Source organism: Schistocerca piceifrons, chromosome 5 (genome assembly GCF_021461385.2).
Source record: "Schistocerca piceifrons isolate TAMUIC-IGC-003096 chromosome 5, iqSchPice1.1, whole genome shotgun sequence".
Lineage (NCBI taxonomy): Eukaryota > Metazoa > Arthropoda > Insecta > Orthoptera > Acrididae > Schistocerca > Schistocerca piceifrons.
This window is the reverse complement of record NC_060142.1, coordinates 109,269,214-109,295,280: the sequence shown is the minus strand read 5'-3', so window position 1 is coordinate 109,295,280 and position 26,067 is coordinate 109,269,214. Positions and strand designations below refer to the sequence as shown.

General features: G+C 45.2%; 1 protein-coding gene across 1 annotated transcript in view; it reads left to right on the top strand.

Moving 5' to 3' along the window:
• LOC124798169 (prolactin regulatory element-binding protein) overlaps positions 1-26,067 on the top strand; it is a 136,125-nt gene that overhangs the window by 84,452 nt on the left and 25,606 nt on the right. Inside the window, exon 5 of the mRNA XM_047261452.1 lies at positions 19,057-19,175. Coding sequence (XP_047117408.1) covers positions 19,057-19,175 — 119 coding nt within the window. The remainder of the gene's footprint in view (positions 1-19,056; positions 19,176-26,067) is intronic.

Sequence of the window (26,067 nt, the reverse complement as noted above, 5' to 3'; positions counted from 1 at the left end):
TTCAATCCCGCCTTGAGTATGGGAGTCTGGTTTATGGTTTGGTGGCACCTTCAGCTTTGCGTTTACTCGACCCAGTGCACCACTTTGGCATTTGCCAATCGACAGGAGTTTCTAGGATGAGTCCAGTGACCAGCGTCCTGGTGGAGGCTGGAGTCCCTCCATTGCAGGTAAGGCGTGCACAATTGCTCTCCAGTTACATTGCTTATTTTCGTAGTTCTCCTGCGCATCCGAATTACCATCTCCTTTTCCTGGCCATCGCGGTTCATCTCCCTCATCAGTGGCCCAGGTCAGGGCTTACAATTGCAGTTCATGTGCGATCCCTTCTATCCAAACTGGAGTCCTTGCCTTCACCACCTGTACTTGAGGTTCATTCATGGACACCTCCATGGTGCACACCTAAGCAGTGGCTTCGCCTGGACCTTTCATATGGTTCTAGGGACTCAGTTAACCCTGCGACTCTCTGCTGTCACTTCCTCTCAATTCTCGACATTACCAGGGCCATGAAGTGGTTTACACCGATGGCTTGATGGCTGATGGTCACATTGGCTTTGCCTATGTCCATGGAGGACATATAGAACAGCACTCCTTATCAGATGGCTGCAGTGTTTTCACTGCCGAGCTGGTGGCTGTATCTCGTGCTCTTTAGCACGTCCATTCATGCCCTGGGGAGTTGTTTCTTCTGTGTACTGACTCCTTGAGCAGTCTACAAGCTATCGACCAGTGCTTCCCTCGTCATCCTTTGGTAGTGACCATCCAGGTGTCCATCTGTGTCCCACAACGGTCCAGTTGTTCAGTGGGGTTTGTCTGGACCCCAGGTCACATCGGAATTCCAGGCAACGAACTTGCCGACAGGCTGGCCAAACAAGCTATGCAGAGACCGCTTGTGGAGATCAGCTTCTCTGAAGCTGACCTGTGTTCAGTATTACGCCACAAGGTTTTGCGCATTTCGGAGATGGAGTGGCATAATATCAGTACGCACAACAAGCTGCGTGCTATTAAGGAAACTACGAATGTGTGGAAGACCTCCATGCATGCCTCTCACAGGGGCACTGTGGTTATCTGTCAGCTCCGCATTGGCCATACGTGGCTGACACACAGTTACCTCCTGCGTCACGAGGACCCACCTCGGTGTTGCTGTGGCTCATGAATGATAGTCATCCGTCTCTTGCTGGACTGCCCACTTTTAGCCGCTCTGCGGTGGACTTTTAACTTTCCCAGCACCCTAACTTTCATGTTGGGCGACAGTGCCTCAACAGCAGCTTTAGTTTTACATTTTATTTGTGAGGGTGAGTTTTATCATTTGCTCTAAGTTTTAGCACATGTACTTTGTCCCTGTGTGTCCTCCGCCTTAGTGCTTTGAGGGTGGAGGTTTTAATGTGTTGCCGAGTGGCTGGCTTTTCCTTTTTATCCTCTTGGTCAGCCAGCCATGGTAACCTGCTTTCTTGTTTTAACTACTTATTCCTGTTTCTTGTGTCTTCCTGGTTTTCTTGTTCCATTTTGTTCATTTAAGTGTTTGTTGCCTTTCAGTGATAGTTGTGGTTTTTCCTATCATTCTGTTTTGTGTTGTAAGTCTCATTCTCACCCTTATGGAATGGTTTCCATTGGAACAAGGGACCGATAGCCTCGTAGTTTGGTCCCTTCTCCCCCTCTTTTAAACCAACCAACCAACCAACAGCATAGTCAAGCCCATCCTTAAGCCCAGGAAGAACCCAACATCTCTTGAAAGCTCCCGACTAGTTATCCTGACCATTGTAAACTGCTAGAGAGGCTGATTAGCTTCCGATTATGTAGGGTACTTGAATCTCTGGGCCTTTTGTCCCCATATCAGTGTGGTTTCTGGAAAGGACCATCTACAACTGACCATTTACTCAGCCTGGAAACACCTTGTCACGGTCTTCTTTGACCTATGTAAGACATACGACATGGTGCTGTCGCATTTTAGTTACCCTACATAACTGGGGCTTTCACAACCCTCTTCCAACTTTTACCAATGAGTTTTTATCCCACAGGCTCTTTTGGGTTTGAGTTGACATTTCACTCAGCACAACGTCTATGATTTTTGCATGTGTTGCAGCTCCCACTTTGTAGTATTTGCTGAATGCCAGCTTCAAGGTGCCATCCGATGATCCTTTGCTTTGGCCCTTTCCTATGGCTTCCAGTTTTCTCCTGCCACAATTGTAGGTTATGCATTTTTGTCATCGACCCTCAGTACACCCTGATCTAGAACTTTATTTAGGTGACTAATGCCTAGATGTTGTAGCGCAGTTCCGTTTCTTGAGTCGTCGTCTTTATAAAAAGCTGACATGGCTGTCCCATATTCACCTAAATGCATGTGGAAGCTTAATGTTCTCCACCTCCTGGCCCTCACATGTAGGGGTGCAGACAGTGCTACTCTTCTCCATCTTCACCATGCTGTGGTTTTGTCCAGACTAGATTATGGTCGTCAGGTTTATGGCTCAGTGGCTCATTCCACTCTGAAACTGCTTGACCCTGTTCATTGTTATGGGATGCATTTGGGTATCAGTACATCACACACTAGTCCCGTTGATAGTCTCCTTTCAGAAGCAGGGATTCCCCCTCTGCCAATATGGTGTAGCCAGCTCGTTGTTTCTTATGCAATCACCATTCAACAATTCCCTGACCAGCCTGTGTTCCCCATCCTCCTTGCAAACGATGCATGTCACCCTCCTGATACCTGCCCATGGGTGGGATTGCCGGTTGCCGGTTGGAATACATCTCACTTCCCTCTGTTTGGATCTCCATCACTGGGAAGTGGCCCTTGCTGTGGTCTCTGAAAAGAGCCCGTGATTGAAGTGGGTGGCATCAGAGCAGTTGCTTTGCATATGAAATTTATGTATCAAGCTTTGAAAATCTGGCCATTCTTGATGTGCTATCTCTGTGAGTGGTAACAGATCATTGAATGCTGCTTCTTATGACCCTGCGACCTTCTGTTTATTGCTCTGGGAGGAGGGCCAGGCTCGCTGGCTTGGGGTGAACCCCTTTCCCCACTACCTGGTCTGTACTAGGATGGATTGGGACATATTCACCATCACAAAACCTACTTTTTTTCGAAATAGTGAATACAAGTTTGAGGAAGTGGAGTCTCTCATCAAGATGCGGGCAGGTTCCATGTTGATCCAAATTTCTTTTGCCTCCCAATCTGCAGCTCTGAATGCTTCTGATCATCTTGGTGATGTTCCAGTGTCCATTGCACCTTACCAGTCTTTGAAAGACAAGATCCCTATGAAAAATCACACCCTGGACCATATTCAAACTGATGAGGAACTCTGGGCCAATATGGAACAACAGAACATTCAATTTGTTCAGTGTGTACAGAAAGGTCATAAGGATAATCACACTGATACAGGCACCTTTATTCTGGCATTTGAGGGAGATACCATCCCAGAGAAGGTCAAGGTTATGTGTTATCAGTGTGAAGTGAAGCTGCACGTTCCGCCACCTGTGAGGCGCTTTCTGTTGTGACTTGGCAAGACAGCCAAGTCATTATGCGAGGATGCCGAAAGGCACGCGTTAAGCTCACGCAGACTGGCGTGAGGTCAGGAACAGGACAATGTAATTAATATAGCCAATAAGGTAAGTTGCTGCTGGAATACTCAACTTTAATCCATAATTGGTATACATCGCGCTTGACGGTACATGTTTTACAATCTCAATATAAACTGGTAATGGCGCCTCGCTAGGTCGTAGCAAATGATGTAGCTGAAGGCTATGCTAACTATCGTCTCGGCAATTGAGAGCGTATTTGTCAGTGTAGCTTCGCTAGCAAAGTCGGCTGTACAACTGGGGCGAGTGCTAGGAAATCTCTCTAGACCTGCCGTGTGGCGGCGCTCGGTCTGCAATCACTGACAGTGGCGACACGCGGGTCCGACGTATACTAATGGACCGCAGCCGATTTAAAGGCTACCACCTAGCAAGTGTGGTGTCTAGCGGTGACACCACATTCCTCCTCCGCAAATCAGCGTACGGTTGTGTTATAAGGCTTCCGCCCGCCGTGGGGAGGACCCCATGTTGACGTATGCGACGAGGTGGGGAGCCTAACAACAGGCGAGGCTGTGCCACCCGGCCATTCGGTCCGAGGGGAGCTAGGAAGCGCCTGAAAACCTAGTCCAGGGTGCACGCCAACATGCGGTGTATGCGCCCGTAAAGAGACAGGAGGGGCCGAAGGGTCGACCTCCATCAGAACGGGGCACCCGACGGGCGAAGACGACATCTGGTCCGGTGCGGGCAAGAGTTCCATGTTGGAGGACAGCTGGTCAAGGGAAACGATTGTCGGCGCGTGACCCAGGGAGGCGCTTGGCGGCTGCAGCGAAGCGTCCACTGCGGGCGTCAACGGCGGGAGAACAGGTGGCGGCGGCGGCGCGTCGCCATGGGGCACAATGGAAGGCAGCGTCGGTAACACCTGGGGCTGAGGCGAGCCAGTAGATGGGTCCCCAGGGCGCTGACCGGACGGCACCGTCGCTGAAAGCAGACGGGGAGTGGCAGAACCCAGACGACGACAGAGGCGCAGCTGATTGAGATGCCGACGCACCTCACCGGAGGCCCCCAAAACCAGATACATAGCACAGCCGAGGCAGCGAAGAATGCGCCCTGCGAGCCAACGCCGTGAACCTCGATAGTTGCGATAGTATACAACGTCGCCTGGAGCAAAAGCAGGTGGCTGCCGCTGCACAGGAACATGATGCGGCGGATGTAGCAAAGACATCAAGGTTCGATGAGGACGGCCATGGAGCAACTCAGCCGGCGAGCGACCATCTCGGGGCTGAGAGCGATACGTGGACAAAAAGAGCAATAACGCGTCCTCCCGAGAATGTGACTCTTTTAACTTCAACATCTGTGACTTGAAAGACCGGACCAATCGTTCAGCGGCACCGTTTGACTGAGGCGAAAACGGCACAGATGTCAGATATTGAATACCATTGGCCTTTCAGAATGACTGAAATTCTGCGGACATGAATTGTGGGCCATTGTCGGAAACAATAGTCTGCGGAAGACCTTCAATGCAAAAGATAGAAGATAACGCTTGGACGGTGGCAGAAGACGTCGTGGAAGACATCTTGACAACAAAAGGAAAATTACTGTATGAATCTACCACAACCAACCATCGAGCATACCAGAATAGACCAGCAAAATCTATGTCTAAGCGTTGCCAAGGGGAAGTGGCTTTCGGCCATGCAAAGAATGTCCGCGCTGGTGCGGATTGTTGTTCGGCACACGCCATGCAAGAAGAGCACATATTCGTAATCGCAGCATCGATTCCGAACCAAGTACAGTGCTGACGAGCAAGTTGTTTCGTTCTCACGATACCCCAATGTCCTTGGTGGAGAAGCCATAAGACAGAGGACTGTAACGAACGTGGGACCACGACCCTGGACTGATCATTATCAGAACGCAACAGCAAAACACCACGTCGAACAAAAAGTCTCTCCTTGTGAGCAAAAAATCGGTAAATCAACGGATCCCTGATCCGTGACTTTGACAAGGGCCATTGCGTAGCAACAAAACGCAAAATGGTAGCAAGGACAGGGTCAGCAGCTGTGGCTGTAGCTATACGACGAAAATCAATCGGAAACAATTCGACCACGTCATCGGTTTCTGCATCAATGAACATGCAAGCAAGTTCGGAAGAATCGAACGCTCTATCCTCAGCAACAGGCAAACGGGACAACGCATTGGCGTTTCCGTGCTTAGCAGTGGACCGATACAAGATATCGTAGCGGTACTGCGAGAGGAAAATAGACCAGCGAATGAATTTCTGCGCTGTACGTGGAGGTACAGGCTTGTACGCATGAAAAAGCGATGTCAAAGGTTTGTGGTCTGCGATGATGGTAAAGTGACGACCATACAAGAAATCATGAAACTTAGTAACACCAAACAGGAGAGCCAAAGCTTCTTTCTCTATCTGTGAATAATTTCTGTGCGCATACGAGAGCAATTTGGACGCAAAGGCAATAGGGCGATCATGCGATCCTTCTTTGTGTGCAAGCACAGCACCGATCCCGAAATCCGATGCATCCACCATCAACAAAAGGGGTTTCTGGGGATCGAATGGCGGAAGGCAAGTATTAGAAAGCAACGCCGATTTCAACTGGTGAAAGGCGCGTTCGCATTCCGTCGTCCAGACGAACGGAACACCTTTACGGCGTAAGCAATGAAGCGGAGCTGAAATGGAAGAGGCGTGGCGCACATATCTGTTATAGTAATTGATTTTTCCCAGCACACTCTGTAGCTGCTTCAAATTCTGCGGCGAAGGCAAGTCGTGTATGGCACGGAGGTGCTCTGGACTGGGATGTATGCCTTGGGCATTGATTACATGTCCCAAATGTGGTAAGTCACGAGCAAAAAACACACATTTGTCCTTCCGCAAGCGAAGACCATTTTGTCACAAGACCTGAAATAATGTTCTGAGATTGGCTAAATGTTCTTCTTCCGTCTTTCTGGAGATCACAATATCGTCCAGATAGTTTGCTGCAGTAGGGACCGAGGCACAAACAGTTTGCAGATATTGCTGAAACAATGCAGGGGCGAATGCACACCCGAATGGCAGTCTTTTGAAGCGATACAAACCAAGATGCGTGTTAACCACCAAAATGCGCTGGGAGTCTTCGTCCACCGGTATTTGCAAGTACGCATCTGCGAGGTCCAACTTCGAAAAATATTTGCCCGGGCACAGTTCGTCAAAAAGATCTTCCGGGCGTGGTAAAGGAAAAGTTGCAATCACTAGTTGTGGATTCACTGTAGCTTTGAAGTCCACACAAAGTCTCAATTTTCCGGAAGGTTTTGGCAAAATTACTAAGGGTGAGGTCCAGAGAGAAGCCTGCACTCGTTCAATTACACCTTGTGATTCCAAATCGTGTAATGTACTTGCGACCTCATCACGCAATGCGTGGGGAACATTGCGCGCTCTGAAAAATTTCAGTTGCGCGTTTACTTCCAGTTCCAAATGTACTGTATAGGTCTTAGCACAACCGAGGCCCGGTGCAAGAATGTCGGCATACTCTTCACATAGGCGAGAAACACTGTCTGAAGGCACAGTCTGGTTCACTGAGAGGACCTGATTTACTATAGACAAGTTAAACAACTGAAATAAATCTAAACCGAACAAGTTCACTGCAGAAGAAGAACGAAGTACGTAAAATGACACAAGTTTTGTTTGTCCCTTGTATGTTGCAAGAAGGCTGCACTGTCCTAACACAGGGATAGCTTGTCCTGAATAACTATTTAACTTAACATTTGCGGCACGCAACGGAGGTGTGCCCAGTTGTTTGTACGTGTCTTTATTGATTAGTGAAACTGCAGCTCCGGTATCGAGCTGGAATGGTATCACGTTGCCATTTATGACCAAATCTACAAAAAGTTTATTGTCCTGCTGTCGACAAGAGCGACTGTCTCGTGCAACGTGAACAGACACTGGTACAGAATCACTTGCTACTTGACGGGATTTCCTGCGATGTCGACGCACACTATTTGTGGGACGAACACAGTCACTGTTAGAGTGAGTGGCACTGGGCAGAGTGGAATTAACTACATGAATGTCCATGGGCGAAGGTTCACGAGTCTGAGTATTCTTGGTTCGATTCCGGCGCGAAGCAAAGGGCCTGGAATGGTTGTGAGTGACTGATCTAAGCTTTTTCTGGCAAACACTCTGAACATGGCCTTTTTTATTACAGAAAAAGCAAATAGCTTGGCGTGACAGGCAATTCTCACCCGAATGTCTAGTAGCACACCGCAGACGTGATTTTAGCACTGCATTTGCTTACTTGCGCGGCACACGTAGCGGAGAGCTTGGCGGCAGCTGCGCGGACGGGCGCGAGGGCTGTTTACTGTTCTGTGCAGCTCGCCCGGAGGGCTGGTTACTGTTCTGTGCAGCTCGCCCGGAGGGCTGGTTAACGTGACACACGGCTGGCGAAGTTTCAAACGATTCCTGAGCAAAGTCAAGTGTGTCCTGCCGATCCAATATGTCTATCACTTGTTGAAGGGAGGGATTGACTAGTTTCAAAATCTGTTCCCTTATACCAACATCAGAAACGTTCTGTGCAATTGCATCACGTACCATAGTATCTGAATAGGGGAGTCCACATTCACACTCAAAAGCACAATCCCTAGTAAGTCCTTGCAAAGTTGCAACCCACTCCCGATTAGTTTGACCGGCCGTACATTTTGTATGAAAGAAGGTATACCTTTTTGCAATTACATTGACTGATTCTTTGAAATATGCATAATTGGTATACATCGCTCTTGATGGTACATGTTTTACAATCTCAATATAAACTGGTAATGGCGCCTTGCTAGGTCGTAGCAAATGACGTAGCTGAAGGCTGTGCTAACTATCGTCTCGGCAATTGAGAGCGTATTTGTCAGTGTAGCTTCGCTAGCAAAGTCGGCTGTACAACTGGGGCGAGTGCTAGGAAGTCTCTCTAGACCTGCCGTGTGGCGGCGCTCGGTCTGCAATCACTGACAGTGGCGACACGCGGGTCCGACGTATACTAATGGACCGCGGCTGATTTAAAGACTACCACCTAGCAAGTGTAGTGTCTGGCGGTGACACCACACTTTCAGCATTTGCATTTCAAGCACATGTCTTCCCAATGTATGGTAGACCCTCTACGTGTTCTGCCACCAATGTGTGTTGATTGTCATGACTGTCATTCTCCATGCTCAGCAGATGGCCTGGCTTATAAGGAAGAAAAGAAGATACAACAGTATAAGTCTCTGGATCAACTGTCTTACACTGAGGCTCCTCAGAAATTTGACAGACTTCATCCTGTGTTGACAACTTCAACTTTTTCCTCTGTTACATCCTTTCCTCCTCCTCCTCCTCCTCCTCCTCCTCCTCCTTTCTTACCCCAATCTCATCCTCCTCTCCTTTCCCCTCCCCACCAGTTCCTACACCCTCCCCTCAGGGTACCACTCCTCCTTCCTGGCCGAAGAAGTGCTCCCCTTCTTTGACATCCCACCAGCGATGAGACTCTCTCTCAGGATCCCTCCTCCCCCCCCCCCCCAAGTGTCTTCCAGGCCAGCAGCCCGCTGTCTCGGCCATGAGACATAGTCTGTGCACCCCAAGATCACCCACTCTCTTCCTGTTCTGGATCTTGCAGAAGCCTGCTCTTCCTCTGTGCCTCGCCCCCTCAACCTATGAAAGAAAGGAAGACAAGGCCCCCCAGTGCACAGATCAGATGTGCCAAGGTGCCATCTACCCCCGCTCTGCCCCCCCCCCCCCACCCCCCACCCCACCTGCTCCTCAACCTGAGTCTGCCAAGTTATTTATGGATGTCACCCCGTCCTTGTTGGTGATGGCTGGTTACCTGGTGGCACGATGGGTTCCAGCTCATTCGCCTGCCATTTGAATACCCACTCCATGCTTATTCAATAGAATTGTAATCCACAGTTCCAATCCCTTATTGCCTTTTGCCTTTTACTCGGCAGCTTGTGTCGTTCTCCAGGAATCTCATTTTACTCATGTTCATTCACCGACCCTTGTGGGTTCCGTGCTTTCTGTCAGAACTGGGTCAGTCCTTTGAGGGCTTTCAGTGGTGTCTGCATGTTGGTCTGTATAGATGTTGTTAGTACATGGATCCCACTTCATACCCCATTGGAAGCAGTTGCCTTCCAGCTTGATTAAGACTCTGCGGAGTGGTTTGCAATCTTTATCTCCCTCCTGACAGGCCACCTACATCTGGTGCCCGAACTACCCTCCTTCAGCAACTCTGCCTTCCCTCCTTCCTTCTTAGGGATTTTAGTGCCCATCATCACCTGTGGGACCTTGCTTTTTCATCTAGTCGAGGGCTCCTCATTGACCATTTTATTGCAGACCACAACCTATGCCTTCTTAATGATGGTTCCCCTACTCATTTTAGTGCTGCATTTCTGTGGTGGAGCCCGGCCATTGCCACTGCTATCCACGATCAGCATCACACCTTACAACGTCTTAGGCAGCCCGCATCCTCCGCCAGTCTTATTGCCTTTAAATGTCTTTGCACCAAAGCCCATTACTTAATCAAACAGAGCAAACATATGTGTTGGAAATGCTTTGTTACCTGTCTTGGTTCTTCTGTCCCTTCATCAAGCGTGTGGGCTACACTCTGCATGCTCTAAGGTTGTCAGCAGCAGTCTTTCATTGTGGGCCTTGCTTTTGCAGGTGGCCTTTGTCAGATCTATCAGTTCTTGTGGAACACATCGCAGCCTATTTTGCGACAGCTTTGACAGCAGCTGCCTTCCTCTCCGTAAACAGCAGGCAGAAGCTTCCTGCTTATATTTTACCCCTTGTCAGGCAGAATCCTACAACAAACCTTTTACTGAATGGGAGCTTCTTCTGGCCCTCTCTTCTTCCCATGATTCAGCTCCTTGCTCTGATTCCATCCATAACCAATTGCTTCAACACCTCAATCCTCCATAGTGACAGTATCTCCTCCTGGTGTTTAACCGTATTTGGTTCCAAGGCATTTTCCCCTCCCAGTATACCGAGTGAGGTGGCGCAGTGGTTAGCACACTGGACTCGCATTCGGGAGGACGACGGTTCAATCCCGTCTCCGGCCATCCTGATTTAGGTTTTCCATGATTTCCCTAAATCGTTTCAGGCAAATGCCGGGATGGTTCCTTTGAAAGGGCACGGCCGATTTCCTTCCCTAACCCGAGCTTGCGCTCCGTCTCTAATGACCTCGTTGTCAAGGGGACGTTAAACACTAACCACCACCACCACCACCCCTCCCAATAGAGAGAAAGTATTGTGGTTCCTGTGCTTAAACCGGGCAAGGATCCGTCGTCCCTTGATAGTTGCCAGCCAGCCAGCCAGTCAGTCAGTCAGTCAGTCTCGCCAATGTCCCCTGTAAGTCACTAGAATGAATGGTGGCTCATTGGATCAATTGGATCCTTGAATCTCACAGCCCAGTGTGGCTTTGGCGGGATGGACAGTCTCCGATCAATCATCTGCTTCAATTGGAAACCGCAGTTTGGCTGGCCTTTTCTCAGGACCGCCATCTTGTTGCAGTCTTCTTCAATCTTCGTATTGGCTACAATACTGCTTTGTAGCATCACATCCTCCTTACACTACCTGAATGCAGTCTTTGTCCCCCCTCCCAATTTTTATTCACCAGTTCCTGCCTACTGGACACTCAGTCTGGGTTGGCGTTGTTCTCAGCTCTCTGCGGACTCAGGAGAAAGGCACTCCACAGGGCTCTTTGTTAAGTGTCCTTTTTCTCATAGCTGTTAATGGACTTGTGGCCTCTGCCAGGCTGTTGGTCACCTCTGCTCTGTATGTGGATGATTTTTGTTTTTGAGCTAGCCCCCACTTGGTGGCTTCTGTGGAACGACAGCTCCAGGGTGCCATCCAGTGCACTTCCACATGGACAGTCTGACACAATTTTCAATTCTCTCCCCTTAGGTTCAGGGTGGTGCATTTCTGTCACTGTACTATGGTCCGGCCTGATCTGGAGCTCTACCCTGACATCTAAAACCTCACCATGGTCCCCCAGTTCCATTTCTTGGGTTTTATTTTGACAGAAAGCTTACTTGGTTGCCCTGTATCCATCATCTGAAGGTTGTTGTTTTCATAAACTCTTATGTTCTTCGCTTCCTTGCCCACACCTCTTGGGGAGCATATCGTTCAACCTTTCTCCACCTATAAACGACATTAGTTTTGTCTCATGTGGGCTATGGTTGTCAAGTTCATGGATCAGCTGGCACTTCCACGCTGCACCTCTTGGACCCGGCTCACCATCATGGTATCTGTTTAGCCTCCAGTGCCTTTCACATTAGCTCTGTCAATAGTCTTCTGGTTGACACTGGCATCCCTCCCCTTTCAATTTGGCGGTCCCAGTTCCTTGTTTCCTATGCCACCACTATCCACCCTTCCCCTGCTCACCCCCTCCTGTTCTATGCTTTTCGTGGCTTTGGACCTTCGCTCACCCACTGCCTGCCCTTGGGTGGGTTTACTTGTTGGGCTCCACCTTGCTTCTCTCCATCACGACTTCCATCTCCCCTCCTTGTCCTCTTCCCCATGTTCTTCCTGACCCCCCCCCCCCCCCCTCTTGGTTAGTTCATTGGCTCCAGAGTCAGATGGATCTCTTCTGGGGTCTGAAAGCCTCCATAGCTCCAGTGGTGTTCTGTTGTTTGTTCTGGACACTCTTATTAGAGTTTCAAGATGCCATTGTTTTTTACACCAACTGCTCCAAATTCTCTGACCGTGTGGGATATGCCTTCATGTTTTCTGTTAGCATGGAACACCATCTCTTGCCTGCCATGTGTTGGGTGTTTACTGCGGTGTTGGTGACCATCTATCACACCCTCTGCTTCATTAAACAGTCCCCACTCTCTGGAGTTGTGTTATGTACGGACTCAATGAGTGACCTTCAGGCTATTGCTTGGAGTTTTTCCCACCACACCCTAGTCTCTGCCATCCACAGCCTTTTTGATGATCTTGGTGATGCTGCTTTTTTGGTTGATATCCTTTGGATTTCTGGCTTCTTAGGTATCCCAGATAATGAATTTGTTGATTGCCTGGCTTTGGGAGAAGGGGTAGTTCTGCCACCTACCACCTATTGTCTGTGACACCTCCAGTGGTAGATTTGTGGCCTTACATCAAACCCCTTTTGCTAAATCATGGGCTGACTCATGGGAGGCTACCCCCCCAGTCACATAGACTTTGTGCCATCAGGGAGGTTCCCAACATGTGGTGTTTTTCCCTCTGCCTCTCCCGGGGGGAATCTACCATCCTCTGCCGTCTTTGTATTGGTCATACTAGACTGACCCATGATTTTTTACTCTGCAGTGAGCCGCTCCACCTTTGTAGTTGTGGAGTTGCTGGGCTTCTCTTGCAGTGATCCATATTTTACTGGACTGCCCCTGCCTTTTGGCCCTTCACACTAAATATGGCCACCCACCTTCCTTGTCCTGGATGTTAGCAGACAAACTCTCGCATGGTTACGTCTGTCCTCAGTTTTCTTTGCAAAAGTGATTTGTTCTCTCAGGTATAAGCTCTTCAATTTTCCTGTGGAATTTGAGCCTGCATTTAGTGTAGGCATTGGTTATGGATGCCTTGGCCTTGTCTCCACACTGGTCAGGGTTCTCCCCACCTTTTCCCTACATTTTGTCTGATCTGACTCTGAGGAAGGAAGTAGTATTCTGCTGTATGTGAGCACATTAGCATTTTGGACAAGAACTTTTGTAGGTATGGCTACCAAGAAAGCATGAATGGCAAATTCTGTCCCATTCATGCTCCAGCTGCAGTTGGCGTATGAAGTTGTACATCAAGGAGAAACTGAATGGATTTAGTTAATGAACAATGAACTGTTTTTTTGTGAAAGCTAGCTAGTCAGCCATGACACACTTTCTTTCAGCAACGCAGGCCAGATGTAATGACTCTCATACATTTGCAAATAGGGCACATTTCACAGGAAGTTTACTGTTCTGATGAGAATCGAGCAAGATGATACAGTAGCAAATAAATTAGGCTTGCAGTCAAGTGGATTGAGGTTCTGATCCCCATCTAACCATCCAGATTTACATACTTCTTGGTTTCCTTGGTGAAATGTAGAATCTTGAGGGAATAGAAGGTAACTTTGTTTATTCCCATCTACTGGAAAGATGAACAAATGTTGTATGATAATTACAGTGGGGTAAGCCTGCTAATTGTTGGATATGAATTATATTGGAATGTCAGTTCTGCTTTCCAAGATTGTAAACAAAATAGAATGCCTATTCCTTGCCACATCCTAAATGAAATGGACAAGTTTGGCCACTGAATGCACATAAAAATTATATTGTGCAGGCAATAGTAAATATGATTGAAACAAACTAAAGCTAACCTTCTGACAAAGAAAAAATGTCAGGTTATGCTGCACTGTGATGATGCAGTCAGATTCAGGGTTTCTTTCTCAGTGGAATAATAGTTCTAAAATACAGGAGAGGCTCCATTTTAAAGGTGTATTGTGTAATTCTTTCAGCAATTATGCTACTGTTATAAAACTGTTCCATAACAGAAATTTTATGTCATCTAACCCACTGTGACATCACTAACAAATTTAAACTCTGTTTCAGTAGCTTCCCCTTTGTTGTGTCTGTTCCTGTCTTGTAACTTATTGCATTTTCCACATGCAATCAGGTCTTTGTTATACAGGACTCCATATTACATTGTTGCTGCTACTCAGGTTGCTGATTATGTTTGAGATGCACACGAGGGTTTTACAGGTTAGGCAACTCTCCATCCAGTAACTTAAGGAAACCAAAAGTATCAGTTTGACTCAAAGAAATGCTTCCCACATGAGAGGGTATTAAGATCCTACTGGTTAACTGCCGGAGAATTCACAACAAAGTGCCAGAATTTGAAGCATTTCTAAAATGCAGTGCAATTTACATAATACTAGTTACAGAAATATGGCTAAAAACGTAAATAGACAGCAATGAGATTTTTTTTAGGAAAATTTAAGTGTATATCAAAAGGATAGGTCAATGGGAAATGGATGTAGTGTACATGTCACAGTAGACAAGAAATTCATATCCACGGAGATATAAATTGAAGCTGCATGTGAGATTGTGTGGGCAAGACTCAATAGCTGAGGTGCCATAAAATTATAATTGGGTCATTCTTTCACCATCATACTCAACTCCTGATGTAAGCAAAAACATTAAAGAGGACATCAGTTTGCTAGTACATAAGGTCCCCAGTCATACTGTGTTAGACGAGATTTTAAACATCTGTTTATCGATTGAAATAAGTACAGTTTTGTTGGTTATTGGTATGACAAGACATCTTGTGAAACATTACTAAATGCTTCTCTGGAAACTACCTAGAACAAATAGTTCAGAATCCCTTTCATGATGAAAGTATATCGGATCTAATGGCAACAAACAGACCTGACCTCTTTGAAGATGTCCACATTGAAATTAGTATCCGTGACCAGGAGGCAGTTGTAACAACAATTACCAAAGTACAAATTGCAACTGAAATGAGTAGTAAGATGTAGGTGTTCAGTAATCTATTTACAGAAAACATGAAGAAATTCTAGTCTTATGTGAAAGCTGGTAGTGGCATCAAACTTAGTGTCCAGTCACTTATGAATGAGAGAAAAACTGAAATTGAGGGTAACAAAGGAAAACTGGAAATGCTTAACTCTGTTTTCAAATGTTCCTTTACAAAGGAAACACAGGAGTAATGCCCCAGTTTGATTCTTGTATCATTGCAAAGATGAGTGAAATAGATATTAGTGTCAGTAACCCTGAGGAGCAGCTGAAATTGTTAAAACTGAACATAGCTCAAGGGCCTGAAAGAATGCCTACTGGATACTACACTGAATTTGTGGCGGAATTCACCCATCTTTTAACCACAACACACCAAAGATCCTTTGAACAAAAAATAGTGCCCAGTGGTTGAAGAAAGCACAAGTCACACCCATCTACAAGCAGGGCAGCAGAGATGGTTCATAAAACTGTGCCTTGACATCCATTCATTGTAGTCTAATGAATTATTTAGGAATAAACGAGATGACTCACCGAAAGGCAGAAGCACTCCGTGGTTGACAGGTACACAAACAGAAGGTACAGAGCTTTGCTTTGTTAGCTTTTGGAATGAAACTCCTTTTTCAAGCTTGTAGGATTAAAACACACACACACACACACACACACACACACACACACACACACACACACACATGCGTATTCACATGCCTGTATCCCTACATTGTGCTCAGTGTTTGTGTTTGTGTGCATGTTTCTCTTACAAGCCTGAGAAAGGAATTTCATTCCAAAAGCTAACAAAGCTAAGCTCTGTACCTTCTGTTTGTGTACCTGTCAACTACGCAGTGCTTCTGCCTTTCGGTGAGTCATCTTGTTTATTCCTAAATAATTCGTTATTCCCAACTAGAATGTTCCATATATTATCATTCATTGTAGACTCTTAGAACATTTTCTGAACTCAGATGCGATGAGGTATCTCAAGCAGAATGACCTCCCCCATACCAGCCTATATGAATTCCAAAAACATCAATCATGTTACACCCAACTTGCACTTTTCTTACATGACATCTTGGAATGGATCTGGGCAGTCAGATTAGATGCAACATGCAGTATTTCTTGACTACTTAAAAATATTTGAGTCAGTACCACACATATACTTATTATTCAAAGTACAATCATATTGGTTTACCAAGGGACATTTGTGACTAAATTGAGGTTTCTTTGTGGAGAAGTCACAGCATGTTGTCTTGGATGGAGAGACATTGACAGATGTAGGAGTAACTTCAGGTGTGCCAAGAGAAGTATGTTGGGACTCTTAATATGTTCATGTTGTATATTAATGACCTTGCAGACAATATTAATAATAACCCCAGACAATTTACAGATGACACATTTATCTATAATGAAGTACTGTCTGAGCAAAACTGCACAAATGTAGGGTCAGATCTTGATAATATTTCAGAGTGGTGCAAAAATTGGTAACTCACTTTAAATATTCAGGAATGCAAAAGGTGCATTACACAAAATTGGAAAATGTAGTATCTTATAACAACAATATCAATGAGTCACAGTTGGAACTGTTCAGTTCATGCAAATAGCTGGGTGTAACAACTTGTAGCAATATAAATGGAATGGTCACATAAGCGCAGTTGTAGGTAAAGAAGGTGCAGATTGCACTTCATTAGTAGGATAGTAGGGAAATACAATCAGTCTACAAAGCAATTTGCAGAGAAAACGCTTGTGTGACCCATCGTAGGAAATTACTGAAGTGCGTGAACCCATATCAAGTAGGACTAACGGGATATGTTGAACTGGTACATGAAGGGCAGTGTGAATGGTGACGGGTCTATTTGTCCAATGAGAGTGTGTCACAAAGATGCTGGAAGGACTGAACTGGCAGATACTTGAAGGTAGAAGTGGACTATCCCTTATAAGCCTATTTATAAAGGTTCTAGACATGTATGTAAGCATGTACTACAACCCCCACACATCGCTTCCATAGCTTCACGAAGACATGAGCAGACTAATTACAGAAAGCACAGAGGTGTTTAAGTGATTATTCTTTCCGAGTTCCATATGTAAACTGAATGGAAAAAAATCATAATAACTGAACAAATAAGATGTTTGTTCCCTCTGCCCTGCCCTTCACAGTGATTTGGGGTGCATAGGTGTCATGTAGATGTTCTTTGGTGTATTTTTCATACTACTGCAATAATAATCTTATGATATTGAGAAGTTTGAGGATGCAAGGATCTGCCAGAATGAGTTTTACTTCTACATGTAGAAAAATGGTTACAAAACTACTAAACATGATCCTCTTTCTGAGTTAACATTGCAGAAATACGTTGCCAGAAAAAAATTAGTACACACTTGTAGAGGCCTCCAACTAACTCAAGACTTATTATTGAAACAGTGCATATGGAGTGCATGAAATGGTGACATTTACAGATTAATAACACAAGTGGTTCTGAGGCACCAGGCATCGACCCATGCTGTAACACTCACATTAGTACTTGATGTAGCCTCCACGGGTGGCAATGAAGGCACTGTTTCCGGCATCCAGTCAATCATACAGATGGTGGATACTATCCTGGACTATCAGTCAATCATACAGATGGTGGATACTATCCTGGACTATGTTGTTCCACAACAGCTCGACCTGTTCATGTAGGTCTGTAAGAGTTCTTGGTTGACAAGTCACACAAACCACTTCTCATCCCATCACATCCTACACATGGTCGATTGGAAACCAATCTGGAGATTGTGCTGACCAGGGAAGATGCTACAACTCTTGCAGAACACATTGAGTTTAACGGGCGGTTTATGGGCAAGCATTATCCTTTTGAACAACACATCACCTTCCTATAACAGCAAAAGTATGGGTCTAACAACATTCTGAACTTACTGAGTGCTGACCATCAGGCCTGGGGTGGGGTCGTGTGTCTTGGATAAATGCACTGTACGAGCCAGCATCCACTAGGTTTATGTCATACACACAAACGACCATCACTTGCATGCAGACAGAGTCTGCTTTCATTGCCAAAGATGAATGTGTGCCATTCTGTTATACAAGTGATCCTCTGCAGCACCAGTCGGGGCGTACAGGTTGATGCTGCAGCATGAGTGGAAGATGTTCTAGAGGTATGCCTATCTGTCATCCCACTGGTAATAACCAGTTTGCAACAGTTCGTGTTGACACATCTGGACTCACAAGCCCTCTTTTCTGTGCTGTGGTAGCTGTGCAATCTGACACTGGTGCCCTTACAAAATGAGAATCCTGGTGGTCATCTTTGCTGCATGGATGTTCAGAACCTTGTGTGTAGGTGTGAGAATGTTCACGTGGCCAGCGTTGTTGCATAAGTGACACAGCATGTCAAACTTGTGTGGCATTTCTGCGAAAGAACCATCCCACCACTTGGAAGGTCACAGTTTGACCCCTTTCAAACCTGCTCAGTTGGCTGTAGAAAGAACAATTAAGTCTCCATGGTGGCTGCATGTTTGCTTCACACATTTGCACCACACGAGCCTTCTGGCTGTGTGCATCCGCCCCAATAGCTGCGTGGTCAGCGTGACAGAATGCTATGCAAAGGGGCCCGGGTTCAATACCCGTCTGGGTCAGAGATTTTTCTCGCTCAGGGACTGGCTGCTGTGTTGTTATCATCATCATCATCATCATCATCATCCTGATTGATGTGCAAGTCACCGAAATGGCGTCAACTCAAAAGACTTGCACCAGGCCCTAGCCACATGACATTTCATTTTGTTTCTGGCTGTGAGCAATCCCTATTAAAGGGTAACACTATGGCACTCTGGTAGCTATGCCACCAAGCTATCTTTTGGTGAACGACATTGAAACCATTATCAGTACATCTGCTCTGCTCCAGGTGATACATGCCATCATCAGATCAAAATCGGCGTCATCTTTCCACATCTCTCTCTCTCTCTCTCTCTCTCTCTCTCTCTCTCTCTCTCTCTCTCTCTCTCCTTTTCTTTCCAGTGTGTATACAGTATACCTACTAATGTTTTCATGTAATAATGTAAGAGTAACACTTTTTCTGACTCCTGTTGTGTTTCTCTTTCACTCTTTAGGTATTAAGTGTATCGAAAGATGGACTTGCTGTAATTTGGAGTACACAGACAGGAAAGAAGCTGTCTGAACTAAAATGGAATGCACCAGAAAATGTCAAATATCTATACAAGAGATGCAGGTAATAACATTATTGTTTCCTTGTTGTGGCTTCATATTTTCTTGTGGTGTTTCAATGCTTACAAAATTGGTTCATTGTATACATTTGAGTAATTGATAGAGATGTGTACTGTGCTGGGGGGGGGGGGGGGGGCAGGGGGGGGGGGAGAATGCACTGCTGTCAACTTAGCAAATGTCTTGTGATTAGGGTTTAGTGAGGTTTTGTACTGGCATGACAGTTGATTATGATGTAGGGAAAAATTCACATTACCATTGTTTTTTTTTTTATCATGACCACATCTTGAAAACCTGAAGTGTTTATTCCTAGTTTTTTATTTAGAATTTTTTGTTTGGAATGAAATAGTGGGCCTATTTTGAATCTCCATGAAATCATCTGCAGGAGTGTGGAAAACCACCCCAAAAATCGTGACCAGAGTATTGTTTTGTGTAGCTTATCAGTTTACCTCAAATAAACAAACAACCGCAACAACAGTGTGTGTTTCATAAAATCATTTATCTTCCAGAAATAAATTCATTGTAATGGAATGCTTTATCAAGACACAGAATTTTTCACAGTTTTCCGATTTTCAGTTAACTTTTTATTTCGACATACTTGTGGTACATAGGCTGCAGGATATTTTGTGTCTGTGAAGGTTCCAGTTTGATCAATCTGGATAAACTGTTAGTAATTAGGTTCCATGAAAATGGAAACCATACACACACGGGAAAAAATTGTGTGCACACATGCCCCTCTCCCCATTGTCCATTCACCAGATTTAATGCAGCAACCCTCATGCAGCATTTGCAGCATTGTCAACTTAATTTCTTCTTCTCTATTGGTAGTATTTTTAAAATGCTTCATGTAGCAAATGCTGCTTAGTGTTCCCTCTGCATTGTTTACTGTATCTTATTCAAAGTCCGAAAAAAAAAAAAATCCTGGCCTAACCTAGCACAAAATAACTATCACACATCTGGCCGTGTACACTTAATTAAATTTCATTTGCAGACTTAATCAGTGACATGTGAAAAGCAAAATTTCCTTGGTTGTTGTTGTGGTCTTAAGTCCTGAGACTGGTTTGATGCAGCTCTCCATGCTACTCTATCCTGTACAAGCTTCTTCATCTCCCAGTACCTACTGCAACCTACATCCTTCTGAATCTGCTTAGTGTATTCATCTCATGGTCTCCCTCTACGATTTTTACCCTCCACACAGCCTTCCAATACTAAATTGGTGATCCCTTGATGCCTCAGAACATGTCCTAACAACAGATGCCTTCTTCTAGTCAAGTTGTGCCACAATTTCTCTTCTCCCCAATTCTAGTCAATACCTCCTCATTAGTTATGTGATCTACCCATCTAATCTTCAGCATTCTTCTGTAGCACCACATTTCGAAAGCTTCTATTCTCTTCTTGTCCAAACTATTTGTCGTCCATGTTTCACTTCCATACATGGCTACACTCCATACAAATGCTTTCAGAAACTACTTCTTAACACTTAAATCTATACTCGATGTTAACAAATTTCTCTTCTTCAGAAACGCTGTCCTTGCCATTGCCAGTCTACATTTTATATCCTCTCTACTTTGACCATCATCAGTTATTTTGCTCCCCAATTAGCAAAACTCCTTTACTACTTTAAGTGTCTCATTTCCTAATCTAATTCCCTCAGCATTGCCCGACTTAATTCGACTGCATTCCATTATCCTCATTTTGCTTTTGTTGTTGTTCATTTTATATCCTCCTTTCAAGACACTGTCCATTCCATTCAGCTGCTCTTCCAGGTCCTTTGCTGCCTCTGACAGAATTACAATGTCATCAGTGAATCTGAAAGTTTTTATTTCTTCTCCACGGATTTTAATGCCTACTCCAAATATTTCTTTTGTTTCCATTACTGCTTGCTCTATATACAGATTGAATAACATCAGGGAGAGGCTGCAACCCTGTCTCGATCCCTTCCCAACCGCTGCTTCCCTTTCATGTCCCTCGACTCTTATAACTGCCTTCTGGTTTCTGTACAAATTGTAAATAGCCTATTTTACCCCTTCCACCTTCAGAATTCGAAAGAGGGTATTCCAGTCAACATTGTCAAAAGCTTTCTCTAAGTCTACAAATGCTAGAAACGTAGGTTTGCTTTTCCTTAATCTATCTTCTAAGATAAGTTGTAGGGTCAGTATTACCTCACGTGTTCCAATATTTTTATAGAATCCAAACTGATCTTCCCCAAGGTCGGCTTCTACCAATTTTTCCATTCGTCTGTAAAGAATTCACGTTAGTGTTTTGCAGCCGTGACTTATTAAACTGATACTTCAGTAATCTTCACATCTGTCAACACCTGCTGTCTTTGGGATTGGAATTATTATATTCTTCATGAAGTCTGAGGGTATTTTATCTGTCTCATACATCTTGCTCACCAGATGGTAGAGTTTTGTCAGGACGGGCTCTCCCAAGGCTGTCAGTAGTTATAATGGAATGTTGTCTACGCCCGGGGCCTTGTTTCGACTTAGATCTTTCAGTGCTCTGTCAAACTCTTCATGCAGTATCATATCTCCCATTTAATCTTCATCTACATCCTCTTCCATTTCCATAATTTGTCCTCAAGTACATCACCCTTGTATAGACCCTCTATATACTCCTTCCACCTTTCTGCTTTCCCCTCTTTGCTTAGAACTGGGTTTCCATCTGACCTCTTGATATTCATACAAGTGGATCTCTTATCTCCAAAGGTCTCTTTAATTTTCCTGTAGGTAATATCTACCTTACCCCTAGTGATATATGCCTCTAGATCCTTACATCTGCCCTCTAGCCATCCCTGCGTAGCCATTTTGCACTTCTGTCGATCTCATTTTTGAGACATTTGTATTCTTTTTTGCCTGCTTCATTTACTGCATTTTTGTATTTTCTCCTTTCATAAATTAAATTCAATATTTCTTCTGTTACCCAAGGATTTCCCTTTTTAAATTTTTTAACCTATCTACCCGATTAAGGGATCTGACATTCCACGCTCCGATCCGTAGGACACCAGTTTTCTTTCTCCTGATAAAGATGTCCTCGTGAGTAGTCCCCGCCTGGAGATCCGAATGGGGGACTATTTTACCTCTGGAATACTTTACCCAAGAGGACACCATCATCATTTAACCATACAGTAAAGCTGCATGCCGTCAGGAAAAATTACAGCTGTAGTTTCCTCTTGCTTTCAGCTGTTCGCAGTACCAGCACAGCAAGGCTGTTTTGGTTAGTGTTACAAGGCCAGATCAGTCAATCATCCAGACTGTTGCCCCTGCAACTACTGGAAGGGCTGCTGCCCCTCTTCAGGAACCACACGTTTGTCTGGCCTCTCAACAGATACCCCTCCGTTGTGGTTGTACCTACAGTACGGCTGTCTGTATCGCTGAGGCACACAACCCCCCTACCAATGGCAAGGTCCATGGTTGGTATAAAAGGAAAATTCCATCGAGGAAACTAAAAAATGATGATTTATACTGATATTTGCTGGCCAGTACTTATTTGTAGGAGGCAACATGTGTAGTACTGGTAGTAGACACATAAAAGTGAAAGTAACATACTAACTTTTGGAAGTAACAGTTCCTTTGTCATTTTCTTCCCTTCTGGCATTTTACAAAATCTTAACTGTATGGTCCCCATGTTGGGTTTGACTTGCTACTCCCTCTCCAAATTTTACAGACGTTTAGAAGGTTTTCCAATGCGGCATGTATTTTACCTTTTCTTCCTTTCTCTCTTTGTACATTTCCTGTCTTTTAAAGGTAGTACACTCAAAACCAAGTGTCATACCATTTCAGTTTTGGTTCACACTGTTGATGCCTGAGCTGGGAACTCCCTGTGCAAGAGGAGGAGTATGTGCACATCAGAACTGGGGCGCGGGGACTCCGGGCAACTATTTACTGGCCAGGTAAATGTTGCTGTGGTTGGGTGGTGCCCGTAGGGAGAGCCCCAATTCAGAATGGGTGGTACTGTGGTGGAAGATGCACTTTCTTTGGCTGGTGCTCCAAGATGCCAGCAGTCTCTTCATATGGGAAAGGTTATTATAATGCAGAGAGATATGACCCCATGATATTTCCTTCCCTGGCTACACCATGAGAAGATGAGAAGAGAAACAAACCAGATGTTTGGGTGTGCTAAATACTTCACCCAATACTTAGTATGTACTCGGATTAATGGAGATACATTCACTGGAATAAAATCATAATTTTGTGTTTTTTTTTTTTAAAAAAAAAAGGTTCGTTATTGATTAAAACTTCCTCTGCTGCCCACTCTATAGCTCTTCAGGTATGTGATTGTCTAGGTGATATGACTGTGACCATTGTTCCACACACAACTTTATACATGGTCCAAGGAATCCACTTTCACAGAGAACTTACACTGCAGACAGATGAGGAACTCCAGACTAATGTCAGGTGGCAAGTCAGACAATTTATCAGACATGTACAAAAAGGACCTGAGAACAATCATAAGTACAGAAGCCTTTATCTTAGCCTTTGAAGGGAATATCCTACTGAAGAAAGTTGAGGTCATGGTGTAGAGGTGTGATGTGTAACTGTATATCTCACTGCTTATGATATCGAGTGAGGTAATACAGTGGTTAACACACTGGATTCACATTCAGGAGAAGGACAGTTCAAACCCGCATCTAGCCATCCTGATTATGTTTTCCATGATTTCCCTAAATCGGTTCAGGCATATGCCAGGATACTTCCTTTGAAAGGGCATGGCCAACTTCCTTCCCCATCCTTCCCTAATCACATCCACCTTTTTGTGTCAACTTTGTGGAACATCGCCTTCCACATTCGCCAGTTTGCCCAGTTTTCAGGAAAGAACAAAAGGTCCAGGGATACAAATTTATTGACTGTCTGACGTATACTGAGGCACGGAAGAAATATTAATGCTTACATCTTGTGGATATGACAATAAATTATCCTAACATCACTACCATCACTTCCTTTACCTCTGCCTTCCCCAAACCAGATCTCCTATCTTCCTTCTCGCTTGTGATTCCCTTGCTACCTTCTTCAGGAACTGTTTACTGCATCCGGCCAGAGAAGCATTCTTCTTCTTCGCCGTCTACCAGTGACAGGGCTCCCTCTCCCCGGCAACAACAATGGCTGAAGGAGGCACATCCTGTGGATACCACAGCTGTCTGCTCTGCATCTGTCCATGCACCCAATGCAGATAAACTGTTGAGTGAACCTTGCTCACCAAAGGTTTCAAAGGAAAAGAAGAAGAACAAGAACAAGAACAAGAACTGGCCCAGATCCCCCATTGCAGTCGGATTCTGAACCAGTGTTTGTGGATATGGTTCCATCCCCCCTGGTGACAGGTGACCCTGTGGCATGACCGGTCCTCCTGGCCCCTTTGCACCTAACCTGGGCCCCGGTCTCATGATCATTTAGAGGAAATGTAATGGGTACTACTGTCACCTGCCAGAACACCACCACCTTATTTCCTCTTTGTCTGCAGTTTGCATTGCTCTCCAAGAAATGAACTTCACTCATGACCACTCTCCAACGCTCTGTGGTTGTTGTGCATTCTGTCAGAACCAGGTATCGGGGGAGGGGGCTGTACTTTGGTTCATACGGATGTTGTCAGTGTGTGGTTCGCCTTCGTACCTCGTTGGGCGCAACAGCAGTGCAGGTATAAATGATTTCAGTGATTACCAGTTGCAACATCTACCTACCTCCAGACAGGCCACTTACTTATGTTGATTGACCACATTAATCCAGAAACTCCCCCTTCCTCCTTTTCTCATGCTTGGGACTTCAACACACACCATCCCATCCCATGTGAGGGAGTACCACTTCATTTGGAAAGGGCCTTCTAATTGACCAGCTTCTCACAGATCATGCTCTGTGCCTCCTTAGTGATGGTTGCCCAACCCGCTTCAGTGCTGCCCTCGGCAGATTTTAGCTATTTATCTAACAGTCTCTTCCCCTAATCTTGTGGCTTCGTTACATCGGTAATTACAGGGCAACCTTTGTGACAGTTACCAAGTTGTTCCCTTGCCACAGCCAGACAGACTACCACATTGGGCACTTCACAGAGCCAACTAGCTCCACTTATGTTTCACTCCCTGTCAAGCTGAATTCTGTAATGCACTCTACACAGACTGGGAACTGCTTCAGGTTCTTGCCTCATCCTGCAACACTGCTCCATCCACTGATTCACTGTTAGATGATCCAACAGCTAAATGTTTCCCAAAGGCAGCATCTCCTCAGGTTCTTCAACTGTCTTTGGTCTCACTGTGCCTTCTCTTCACAATGGTGAGATAGTGTAGCTGTCCAAATCTGTAAGCCAAGAACCCAAAATCTCTTGACAGTTACCAGCTGATTAACCTGACCAACATACTCTGTTCACTGCTTGAAAGGATGGTTGCCTGATGGGGTTCTTGAATCTTGGGGCCCCTGTCAGTGTGGTTTCCGGGAGGGACAATCAATAGCCAACCATCTGGCTAGGTTGGAAACAGCAATCTGACAATCTTAGTTTAAAAAACCTTGTTGCAGTCTTTTCTGACCTGCACAGGGTATAAGACACCATTTGGCATTATCACATTTTGTTCACCATACCATGTTTTATTTGTCAGTTTTTGTACCATCAGTTGTTCCAGGTTAGAGTCGGCACTTCACTCAGCTCCCCACAGGTCAAAGAAAATGGCATCACAAAGGTCTGTGTGTTGAGCGTCACTCTCTTCTTCTTCATCATCATCATCCATGGGCCAGTGACCTTTTTTGGGGCTAACGGTAACCCCTGCATTGTGTGTTGATAATTTTTGCGTTTGGTACAGCTGAATGACAGCTCCAAGGTGCCACCGGCGGGCCCCTGCATGTGTTTTTTCCCATGGTTTCTAATTCTCTCCCTAAAAAATCTGGGTCATTCATTTCTGCCATCGTACCACAGTCCATCCT